Here is a 12,465-nt window from a genome sequence, read left to right as displayed (position 1 = left end):
TTGTCGTCACAGCAATGCAGACAGGATCAGTTTACCGATGCATCAGCAGCACACAAAAACGAAAATTTTGTTGAATTTTTCATTTCATTTAGATTCGTCCTGCCGCATAGTTTCATACGAGATTTCGTCGGATGAGGTCAATCGGATAAAGTTTGATGAATCATAATAATAGTCACTGAACGTCGAATTTCGGGGAGCTTTCAGGCGCAGAGTGGAATTTTATTTCGCATTGAATGCCAAGATTTCACGATCAACGTTGCCGGGATACGATTAAACTGGAGAGAAAATTTTCACATTTTTTTAATCCCCAACGACGATATTTTCGTTCGGCTGGTCATTCGCGACCATTTAAATAGTACACGTGATTTTATACGTGAATAGAAATCAGCAAACTAGCAAATTTACCGGGCAATTTTCCATAGATATCCAAACCATTATTATTGCGAATTTTCTAACGAAATAAATGCTATTACATACTTGCGTTAAAAAAAAAAACAATAGTTTTAATATCAATGGTACTGGAGCAAATGAGCAATTATTATTTAATTTGCAGGTACTGGCGAATCGGGCAAATCGACATTCATCAAACAGATGAGAATTATTCACGGTTCTGGTTACTCGGACGACGATAAAAGAGGCTTTATAAAGCTCGTTTATCAAAATATATTCATGGCGATGCAGTCCATGATACGAGCGATGGACCTTCTCAAAATTCAATATGGAGAATCTTCGAATGTAGTGAGTTTTAAATAGCGTCATTTCCACCCTTGTAAACACATATCGAGAGGAAAAAGATTACGAAATAACTCTCATTTATTTCCAGGAAAAAGCAGAACTCGTGAGAAGTATAGACTTTGAAACGGTAACGACGTTCGAGCCTCCATACGTGGACGCCATCAAGGATTTGTGGGCAGATGCTGGTATTCAAGAATGTTACGACCGTCGACGAGAGTACCAACTTACGGATTCTGCCAAATAGTAAGAATTTCTTTGCATTTTCATCGTTCAACACATTAACCAAATACGCGATTGGCGTTTTATTCAATAAGAAATCGTAGGATATTTTCGATTATGGATTCTACAAATGGAAAAGTCACCATGTGTGATCAGTCGCTAAAACGAGTTTCACTTCATCCCAAGTTTTTTCATATGTGTGGATATCGATTAAGTGTAATCGAAACAGACTCGATAGTATCGGAAAACCCATCGATGAGGTCTTTGAAACTTTTGAAAACTTTTTTTTACAGCACAACGATGTTGTATCGTCTCGTTTAAATAACTGATGAGCAATTAAAAATGTTTTACTGTCTAAAAACAGATGATGAATTGACGAAAAAGTCTCCTGGCTGAAAGCTAATTTGAAATCAATACAAGCGTAATAACTCGGGGTTATTCAATTTCTTATTATTTATTACGCACATTCGTTGGAATCCAAAAAATAGATTTACGATCGTACTGTACGTGTATTAATTATTGTAGAAATTAATTTTAGAAGTTGCTCAATTTCCTGTCAGATCTTTCAAATATTAAGCATCAGTTTATTTTTCGCTGAATCATAAATGATTGAGAGACAATTCGACGAAGCGAAGAAAAATGTATTGGAAATAAAGCATTCAAGGTTCCAGATAGTTTTAAGGGATTTTATGAAAAAAAATATTGAAGCGAACTCTGAGACAAAAAATATGTTGTCATTGTTTTCAAACTGTAAAATAATTATTCACGCGCAATGAGACCAAAAAAAACATGCTCACATTCTCGAATTTTTGGTAATCCGAATTTTTCAAATTTCATTTACCAATTGTGTTAAAATCTTTCAAAATATTCGATACTGAGAGTAAAATGTTACAGCTACCTAATGGAGATAGACCGAGTCGCAGCGCCAAACTACCTCCCCACAGAACAGGACATTCTTCGTGTGAGAGTGCCCACAACTGGTATAATTGAATATCCATTTGATTTGGAAGAAATACGATTTAGGTACGTCGAAGCTAAATGGAGAAAAAGCCATCGGGAGTGGAAAAGGAGACAACGAAAAAAGCCTGCCTGCCTAATGTCTACGCGTGCGACTGCATGGAGAATTGCTCCGAAACGATTTTCGTCGTTTCGTTTATTTTAAAAAATGCATCTTGTGACTAATTTCCGCATAGAGGATTTTTAGTTGCTTTACTTTCGATAAGCTCATTTAAAAACGCATCTGATGACTCACTTCTCGACTGTTCTACGCTCTTTACATTGTGAATGCATGTTTTTGTCATCTTCATTTATCGTTGTAATCGGATCCAAAGATCTCTAATGTCACAACAATTTGTTTCTCCTCCATTATTCCACGAATTCTTCTATTTTTCGTCGAATCGGCTGGAACTCGATCTCTCTCTCTCTCTCTCTTTCTGCATTAGAGCTTTAATTTCATTAATTCGTCAACGACCCACGTGTCATTGGATTTTCAATCGAAATCTTTTTATCCGATTATAACTCTGCTGTGATGTTTTGCTTCATTCATGCAACTCTCTCGTTTCATATATTATTTTTAGGTTGCCCTCGATAATTTACATCTAGTGTAAAAGTATGTGGAATTTCAGCCATTTTCAACCATCGATTGAGCAGCTTTAGGAGTTCCGAATTTGCGGATGATGATGCCGAGCATGGCAGAGATTATTTCCTACCCGCAATTCATCATGATTCAAGTCTATTTCTTTACACGCGCGATGACACTTATTTTATTTATAACGGAGAAACTTCATTATTATTCGCTTGTTTATTTTTTCAATATTTATGACACTGGCTGATCGGAATTTCGACATATTTTACTTCAAGTAGTCTCGAGCCATTTTAAAATGAACTGTTGAATTTGGAGCATAATATTTACATTAACATTAATCAAACTTTTTATTGTACGGTACATCAAAAAGAAAATGTGTAAATGTGCATGGCATGGGTAAAATAAAAACGGTCGCTTTGCTACGATTTTTTGCAGTTATCTTAGCGATCTGGCACGTATCGAAGCGGCCGACTACCTTCCTACCGAGCAAGACATTCTTCGAGCTCGTGCTCCCACAACTGGAATCATAGAATATCCATTCGATCTGGATTCCATCGTATTTAGGTACCATAATCGTAGAACAGAAACACAAAAGAATCAAATAAATTGAAACTCTAAATATGTAGTGGAATAAATGGTTACGAATTTCGACACGATACGAAGATTTTTAGACGTAACACGATTTCGTGGCGTTGATCGTGTGATTGATCATATAGGCAAACGTGGAGATTGAATTTGGGGCTATAAATTTAGCAGAATTCTCTTATTATTTTCAAAGATCGTTGCTTGCATGACTTTCGCTTGAGAAAATGATATTCTCATAATTCGTAACGGAACGTAACGCTTTTATGAATTCTTGAGAATGAATAATAACTGTTGCCTTATGAATGTTCTATCGTGTTCGTGCCTCATTTTTTATGTGCTTGCTTTTTGCGCTTGCTGATATAACAGAATTTTTTTCTTCATTCTCAAGGCTGCGCCTCTGTGACTGAGAGGAATGGAAATGAAGTTTTTCTTTATTTTATTCCAGGATGGTAGACGTCGGTGGACAGAGATCCGAAAGAAGAAAATGGATTCATTGTTTCGAGAACGTCACCTCCATTATATTTTTAGTAGCTTTAAGTGAATATGATCAAATTCTGTTCGAGTCGGAAAATGAGGTGAGATTGTCATCGACAACAATTCCTTTTTTTACTCGAGCATTGCTCGTAGAGAAAAACTTCATTGACGCTTTGATTTTTCTGCATTTCAGAACCGAATGGAGGAGAGTAAGGCGCTATTCAAAACGATCATAACATATCCCTGGTTTCAACACTCCTCTGTTATTCTGTTCCTAAATAAGAAAGATCTGCTAGAGGAGAAGATCATGTATTCTCATCTTGTCGACTACTTTCCAGAATATGAAGGTGAGACTGAAGAAAAAAAGATTAGTACGAGAACGAGAAATACGAAAATAACGATTGAAACATTGAAAAGTCACGAAAGATCTCAACTGCTCAAACAAGACAAGTTAACTCAACGATTCAGTTGATATATATTTTGGGAATATATGTCAGAGGCTTTTATGATCAGAAAATTTATTATTTCGACTTATTATTTTGAGTAATTCGTAGATCTTTCGGTTTCTCTTAGTTTGCTGGAGGAAATCCTGATTTTTTTTAACCTTCTTTCATAAAGCAACAAATTTTCATGATGTAGGCCCGAAATGTGATGATAAGCCAGCACGAGAGTTCATCTTGAAAGGTTATCTAGCTGCGAATCCTGATCCTGATCGAATGTGTTACTCGCATTTCACAGCTGCGACAGGTCTGAAAAAAATAGAAAAATTGAGAACAAAACAGCAGCTGTAATTGTGAATCGTAGCTGGCTAGTAATTTAAATATTTTTTTTGTCGTTGGCTCACCTCCAAATTTCGCGATCAGATCTTCACAAGTTGAATGCTACGGGCGTATTCACTCGAAATATATTAGAGATGGACATGCAAATTCTCAACGATGAATATTTACAATGTTGACACTAGCATCGTTGGGATGCAACAGAATTTTGGCCATCCAACTTGATCTTACTTTCATTTTTCGAATTTAGATTCCCTGCACTGTTTCTACCAGTTTTGGGCCTTAACGGAATGTTTTGGTGGCATTGCAATACTACAGAATTCCAAAGTTCGATTTCAATATTTAAAATACTCGACAATGATCATTGACGGGGAAGTGTTTGAACAAAAAAATCTCTCATCATGCACTAGCTGTCCAACTCCGAGTGCTGTTAGTAATTGTAAATAATCCTTACCAAAAAACGTATTTTCTCTGAAGAAAATTAGACAAATAGGGAACTGGAAAAGTTATCGATCATATTTTATGATAATAATCGGAAACGATGTTATCGTGATATGAACTGTACGCTTATATTTCCGAGAGAGAAACGACTTTAAAATAAACTCAAAAGTGTAATTAAAAATAGTAAAAAGAAGCGCTGGAATTAGAAATTAGTGGTTCTATGAGCCTTAAAAAAATGTACAAATGTTTCTTCATCGGCCAAGTGCAGCACCGTGTTAGCCAACGATGAGTCGATTGTAAATTTGTTCTAGAGAATTTTTCATTTCGAAAACTTGATACACTATGCAAAGAACCACAAATTCATCAGCTTTCATTTGGGGGATTAATACAAATTAATCCAGTCTTGATACCTATCGAGATATTCAAACTTTTAAATTCCGACGATTGTCCATATCGCGGGAATTTTCTTTGAAATCGCCGACCCGTAGAGGGCTTCGCCCTAACCTTAAACTCTTGAGAGGCTTCATTGAGTAGCGACGTGGCTAATTCAATCAACTGTCCTTCGAAAGCATATTGAGTTATCTTTGAATTATTAGATTAACTCGAATTACGACGCTGTTGCAGTAACATTATCGATGACTCACTCCATCATTCTCCATGCGTATGTCCAATTGTTCCACACGATCGTACCAAAGATTAACACGTTTTATTCCAGCGAAAAGATTTCGAGATGTAATTGTTTGAGGAAAAAAATTTAATGCTCACGGTTAGGTACTTTTGTTACAAATAATTTTCATCTCTAGGAATCGATCTTCTCATTATACATTCTCCAACGTCAATTCGAATAATTTTTCTTTAAACGCACAAGATAATCGAGTTTTTAAAGTTAACAGTTGCAGTTAACAAACTACCATTGTTCGCGTAGAAAAAATGATTTTGGTGTATGTTTTTCACAAATCGTCGGTATTAATATAATTAAATGTTCATGCACATATTCTGTGTTTTTGACGCTGCTTAACTTTACACTCTCGTTGACAGAGAGACGCATCAAAATATCAAAGATATTACAATAAACCAATCACATTGGTTATCACACGTTTATCTTTAGCTGTAAATCCTGGCTTGTTTCCTTTGCACTGTACGCTTGTATTATTAATTACAGGGCCAGAAAGAGCGGCCACAGCAGCTAGAGAATTCATACTGAAGATGTTTGTCGAATTGAATCCAGATAGCGAGAAAATAATTTATTCTCACTTCACGTGCGCCACAGGTAGGCTCGTTTTCTTCCCAGGTGTTTGGAGATAACTTGACCGAAATCTTCGCATGACAATCTACGTTTATCTTTCCTTCCACGCTTCGTTGGTCCAGCATCAACTATGGGATCTGTCCACATTATTAAAGCTTTTTTTCGTCCGTAGTGATTGCTTTCTTATTGCTTGTAAATTTGGGCTCAGTACGGTGAGTGAACGAAATGGAGCGTCGACGAAAACCAATTGTCTCCAGATGTGAACTGAATTTCTCCGTTTTTTTTTTTCACCTTGAAAAACTACGACAAGGGACAAGGAAAACGCTTGTTAGATGCTTAAGAAATCCAGAGAACTTCAATTGGTTTTCACTTCGCTGTGCGTTCTCGGGAGACATTCTAATGATTATTTTTTCTTCTTTAAAAAAAAAAAAAAAAAAAAATTGCATGCACACGTGGAATCGTTTATGCAGACACGGAGAACATCAAGCTTGTGTTCTGTGCCGTAAAGGACACTATTATGCAGAGTGCTCTCAAGGAATTCAATCTCGCTTGAAACGTTTTGACGAACATTGCGACTACGATTTTATCGTTTTCGTCTTCACTCCCGTGGGAAAAATTCGATATGTTGGTTCTTCACAAAGTTTAAAACGAAAGAGAAAAAGTAACACTATTCATGGATATTGAGAGGGGAAAAATTTTTTATTTACTTTTTTCCAACCTCCGCTGCTATTGTCAGATCTTTCGATCACGCATTCGTTGTTCGACTGTAATTCCATAAATTCGTGCAGCATATTCGTTGAATAGCGAACTTCGATTTCACAGTCGTTTTTTTGAAATGTTGACCGGGCGAAACAAATTGTTCAATATCTCGTAGGATTGTATTTATTCGCGAGGCAATCTTCGTCGCAAAATGTAAAATCATTAAGGACCTATTACCATGCTTTGCACAAATGTTTGTCAGATATTTATGATGCATCTGGGTACATCCGTAATACTAATGATAACCACAACAACAATAACAATAACAATCATTATATTGTCATAGCGACAAAAATTAAAAAAAGAAAAAAAAACACGTTTTTCTTTCGTTTTTCCTTACATTAAATCCACTAACGTGTATTTTTAATTCTTCTTCTTTCTTGAACTCTTCATAAAAAACAAATGATTTCGGTAAAATTTTGATCTTGGATTACTCAATAATTCACTTATTGTTCACCGTTATAAATGCGAAAATTCGAATACAACAAAAACGGAAATGAAAATTATCAAGCAGGACTTAAAAGATCGTCATCAGTTTTTTCAAAAAATGCTTTTTTCAATTCTGTAGAACAATTATTCGATATTTTTGTGCCATTGAAAGCGTATCAAATTTCATTTTGTTCACATCTGAACTTGTTATGCCATGTATTAAACGACCATTAATTTTGTATCGAGGAAAAAATATGAATAAAGGGTGGCATGCTTTGGTGTTTTTTTTGCAAATTCTGTTGGAACGTATTGTCTTTAATTTCGCCACGATAAAGAGGTCTCATTGAATCAGCTATTTTTATCAATTTTTTATTTACTCAAAAGCTTCATTATTGTCAACAATAATAACAGCGTTTTGCCAATATTTTTCTGACGCTGCTTTTTCTATCGGAAATTATTTCGCTGCTTTATTCAACGATAAACCAGTTTTTATTGTTATGGATAAATGAATTAAAACAATGGGTTGCATGCTTTGATATGCTCCGTTCGATCTCTCTCTCTCTCTCTCTCTCTCTCTTCCTCTCTCTGTGTTTTCTCCGATTGAAACGAAACAACGGATTAGCTACTCGCATGCTCTCGTTATTTGCGTTCTGCATAACAAATGATATTCGGTAAGTTTTGCCTCGCAATGTTTTACTAATCAATCAAATCTGAATGTATTTCCGATCAATCACTATTATTATGAGGCGAACATGAAATGCGCAGCAGTTAATGCATTTTGTCCGAAAACAGTTCGAAGTCATTTTCTGCTCGTTTTTCACTTTCACCTTAAAACGAATGAAAAAAAAATCAAATGAACTCTCAATAACGAGCAAATGTTTTATTCGCAGATACGGAGAACATTAGATTCGTCTTCGCGGCGGTGAAGGACACAATTCTCCAATCGAACCTCAAAGAATACAATCTGGTGTAGATGGACATCGATGTGATAAGTGAAATTGAAAGGAGAAAAAAGTTGAAAAAAAAATGAAGAAAGGAAATAATGAATGAATCGAGGCGTGGATTCAGCTGTTTTTACGTACCGCAAACCAGGATGAGATGAGAGTTCAAGCTCGTTAATTTAGCGCGCTTTGTGGAGATAAATCCTGGATTTTAGAAATCAGAACGGAAGAGGTGGAACAACGCAAACCAATCGTTCAGGAACGACGAAAGCAAAGCTACGACGTAACAAACATAAAAAAATGAAAGCAAGTAAACAAAAGCTGGAACATAAATTTACCAAAAACTCGTGATGCTCGTCAGCACTGTATGTCGAGTGCGCACGAGTGTAACAACATTTTTAGCTAGAACATATAAAAGAGAAAAAAAAATGCAAAAAGGAAGTATGACAAGAGCGCAAATTTTTCCAGCGACAAAAACAAACAAAAAGAAGAAGAAAAAAAAATACAAAAAAGGACCTAAATCTGAGCGTTATACGTTCTTTCCTAAAACTTTTCACTATCGACATACCGACAAAACTGATTTAGTTTCGTAACAACTAATTGTTGGAATTTGTTACCGTTTTTTATAGCTTAGCTTAGTGGAACACGAGCCCGGCTGACTGCGACATCGCCTGATTTTTTATATAAAAATGAAATATTGGAGGAGTAGGCAAAACAAGAGATAAGAAGAATTTCTAAAAACACTTATGATCACGAACAAACAGACATTGATATAGGAAGAATTCAAATTCATGTATAGATGGACAGAGGAGCGAAGGGAATGGGGAGGGGGGGGGGGGGGGGAGAAGAGGCTGAAGTTATAAACGCACGAGTCGTCGTTTGTCTGGAGCCGCGGGATCTCAGCCAGAAAAGAATTCGAATATGAACGAAAGATAAGATGAGAACGACACACATAGAGAAAGATAATGACTATAAAAAGGACAAAAAGCTTTTTAATCACGAGTAGTCGGTGACACAAGTGAAAGCGATTCTAGTGCCATTTACTAGTGTGGTGTTTTTTTTATGTTTTTTTTGTTTTTTTTTTAATTTTTTTTTTTATTGCAGTCCTTCGTTAGATGCAATGCCAAAGTGTTTTTTTTTTATCTGTGCCAGAAACAACTGAGTTTTTTCTGCATGTGACTCAAATTCACAATTCATCGTATAAATATTGTTATATATAATATATATGAAAGCGAAAAAGAAAGGAAAATGAAACATAGAACAGAGTCGAGGATAAAAGCAACAACGTCAGCAGAGTTAAATAACAACAACAACCACACCACAACTACAACGTTATGATAAAAAATAACTCGGCGTGCAAAGTTGAAGTAAAAATGAAACATAAACTGAAATGATAAATAAAAAATGACAAACTTTGCCCAAACTCCTCAAATTCACAAGGACAAAAAAAATAACAATAACAACAAAAATAATAGAGAATGGCATCTGTTTTGATGTGACTTTATAGATAATTTAGGGGGAGAGACAGATGAAAAAAAAGGACAGAAGGAGTGAGAGTGAGAGAAAGAACGAATGTTCTCTCGGTCCTCTCGTCATTGTCGTCGTCGTCGTCGTCTTTTGTCGTCGGTGGTGACAATTTTAATCGACAAAAAGGACGAGGGCTGGTTCTTACGTTCCAATCGGTTTTTCACAATCATATTTTATTATTAGGATAATTATTACTGATATTATTATTATTTTAGAACGTGTCAAAACAAATAAAATAATTCAAATGAAAATAATGACGTTTAACGTTACCGAGAAAAGGTCAAAGTGTTGTTTTCCGTCGTTGTAATTGCATTATTATCACGTCAGATTTCAGTGTTTTCTGTTTCCCCCCCCCCCCCAATGTTTGCCCTCCAAAAACAATGGTCGCCGCCTAAAAAATTCGTCGCAAAGCTACTCGCCTTTCTGATTTCGGAAACCACGTGAGCCCTTGTCACCTTTATTTTATGTATTTTTCCTGTTATGTTTTAATTCCCTCTTGTTTGTACCGACGTTACAATCGCGACGTCGTCGCATAGCAAGAGACATGAGCTGCCTCCAATCCTGTACGCACACGAGATATGAGAAATAAAATAATAATAATATTATTAATAATAATTATTTATAATAATGATAAATAAATTTAAAAGAAATTTAAGAGAATGAAGTGAGAGAAGTAAGAATAATATACGAATACACAACGGGCGCATATGTCTCTCGCTCCGCTTTGTATCCACCTTACAGTGTACGTATGTATGAACTGCTCACTGCCTGCGCTCGCTCATGCTGGGCCAGCGCACTGCCCAAGAAAAAAAAGTAAAAAAAAAAAGTAAAAAAAAGAAACAAAAAGAAGGAAACATGCTGGTGTTCTCTCGTTAAATAGAGAAACAAAATACGCACACGAGGAATAGCTGTTTCCGCCATCGCTGGAGAATTCACGGTTCCTCTTACCTAGTTGAGGTAGAAAACCGATGAATCGGGGTACGTTCGAAAGGGTACACGGTATAATACAGAAAGAGAGAAAGTGAGAAAAAATCCAATAAAAATGTAAATGCACCGTCTGGAGGTGGTGAAAACCGTTATGAGCTACGTGTTCCAGGGAATACTCGTGCGAGAAAAACTAACTGCGTTGGGGTAGAGAGAGAGAGAGAGAGAGAGAGAGAGAGAGAAAGGAAAAAATTTTGTGTTTGGCGCGAAGACGATTTTTGTTCGTTGTTCGGTGATAAAGACGAAACGACGTTGAAAATATATGAAAATTTGGGGATAATAAGAAAAAAAATTAAGTAATAAATGAAACAAAAAAAAAAGAAAAATTTGTACCAATGTGTAACGATTATGTATTAGCTGATGAGGTCTCACCGAGCGCAGCGGTATTCTTCGCGCCGCGTCAACGTCGCACGCACACCGGGCAGCATACGACATACCTACCTTCGGTCAAAAACACTGAGTTTATATGGATGAAACAAGAAAAATTATATATATAAATACATTGGATAAAGTATATTAAGAGATAATAACGACAACAACAACAGCAACAACAACAACAACAACAACAACAAAAACAACAACAAAATACTATTGAATAATAATAATACTGCTTGGTTTTCAGTGCGAGAGAGTGAATTTGCGAATTGTTTGACCATAATGTGTACGTATGAGTATGTCCAAGTGAAAAGAAGCGAGCGAGAGAAAACGTATGAATAAACGAATAAATCGATGTATCGAATTGTGCGCTACAACATTTATGATGATTTATTTGCCGATCGATACATTGAATCAATCGGCACGTCGATGTATCGACAGCGATGATTTATTACATCATTTATGTATTTATGTATATGTATATATTAATATATGCATATATATTTAATTAGTCGATATATCGGATCGGTTGATTTATCGGAATACGAGGTTTTGTCGATAAATGCTGCGTGCACGCGTGGGGATGTGCGTGTGTGTGTGTGTGTATGTGTGAGTTTGCCTGTGTGCATGTCGCTATGCGGAAGAGAGAGAGAGAGAGAGAGAGAGAGAGAGAGAGAGAGAGAGAGAGCATAAAAGTGGGATAAACTATCCGTGAGCATATAATAGTTGTAATACGTACGGCGAGTATGGATATAAGTGTGTTACGCTGCGTTAGACGTTTCGAGATGGTTTGGAGGTGGATTAAAGAAACGAGACAAACAAGAACGAATAAGAAAAAAAGACTCTAAACGCGGCGCGACGCGCCCAGGTGTTTATATATAACTGTAAAATGCCTGTGACACGAGGCGACGTCCGAGTGATGAAAGAAAAAAAGAAAGCAGACGATAGACTTGAAAATCAGTGGCTATAGTTCATTTGTAAATCATTTCTTGTCGAAACGAAACAACAACAAAATCGCGATGAAACAACAACAACAAACTAAAAAAGTATACATTTTTCTGAAAGCATAATATGTTGGGTATTCTTTCTGTGTGTATAAAATGTAAACACCTACCAAAACCCAAAATGAAATCAATGTTTCTAACTTATTTATAATAAATACTATACATTAATGATAAAAAAAAAAAACAAAAACGAGTGTCGTTTTTTTCCAGTAGTTTTCAAGATCCCCATCCGGAATCCAATTTCTTTCATTTTTTTTCTCTCTTGTTTCTTCAGACATTCGCTCTTCTAACTTCATAGAAATATGATTTTATCGAATATTGTATTTTTCGTTCTATTCTTTTGGTTACTCTCGTCGAATTATCGAGGTGGGTAAACGAGGGCTCT

At 36.0% G+C, this 12,465-nt stretch overlaps 1 protein-coding gene across 6 annotated transcripts in view; it reads left to right on the top strand.

Moving 5' to 3' along the window:
• Positions 1-12,001, top strand: part of Galphaq (G protein alpha q subunit) — a 42,979-nt gene extending 30,978 nt beyond the window's left edge. For 3 of the 6 annotated variants that reach the window (XM_043433881.1, XM_043433877.1, XM_043433880.1), the window contains exons 3-9: positions 554-738; positions 824-978; positions 2,975-3,103; positions 3,570-3,699; positions 3,792-3,945; positions 4,238-4,345; positions 6,532-7,543. In XM_043433881.1, the coding sequence (XP_043289816.1) occupies positions 554-738; positions 824-978; positions 2,975-3,103; positions 3,570-3,699; positions 3,792-3,945; positions 4,238-4,345; positions 6,532-6,614 (944 nt within the window). In that variant the 3' untranslated portion in view covers positions 6,615-7,543. Of the gene's footprint in view, positions 1-553; positions 739-823; positions 979-1,848; positions 1,978-2,974; positions 3,104-3,569; positions 3,700-3,791; positions 3,946-4,237; positions 4,346-5,977; positions 6,086-6,531; positions 7,544-8,139 lie in introns of those variants that run through there. The other 3 variants (XM_043433882.1, XM_043433879.1, XM_043433878.1) reach the window with 3 other exon arrangements.
• The last annotated feature ends 464 nt before the right edge of the window (positions 12,002-12,465 follow it).

This window comes from Venturia canescens, chromosome 1 (assembly GCF_019457755.1).
Source record: "Venturia canescens isolate UGA chromosome 1, ASM1945775v1, whole genome shotgun sequence".
Lineage (NCBI taxonomy): Eukaryota > Metazoa > Arthropoda > Insecta > Hymenoptera > Ichneumonidae > Venturia > Venturia canescens.
This window is presented reverse-complemented; position numbering and strand designations above follow the sequence as displayed.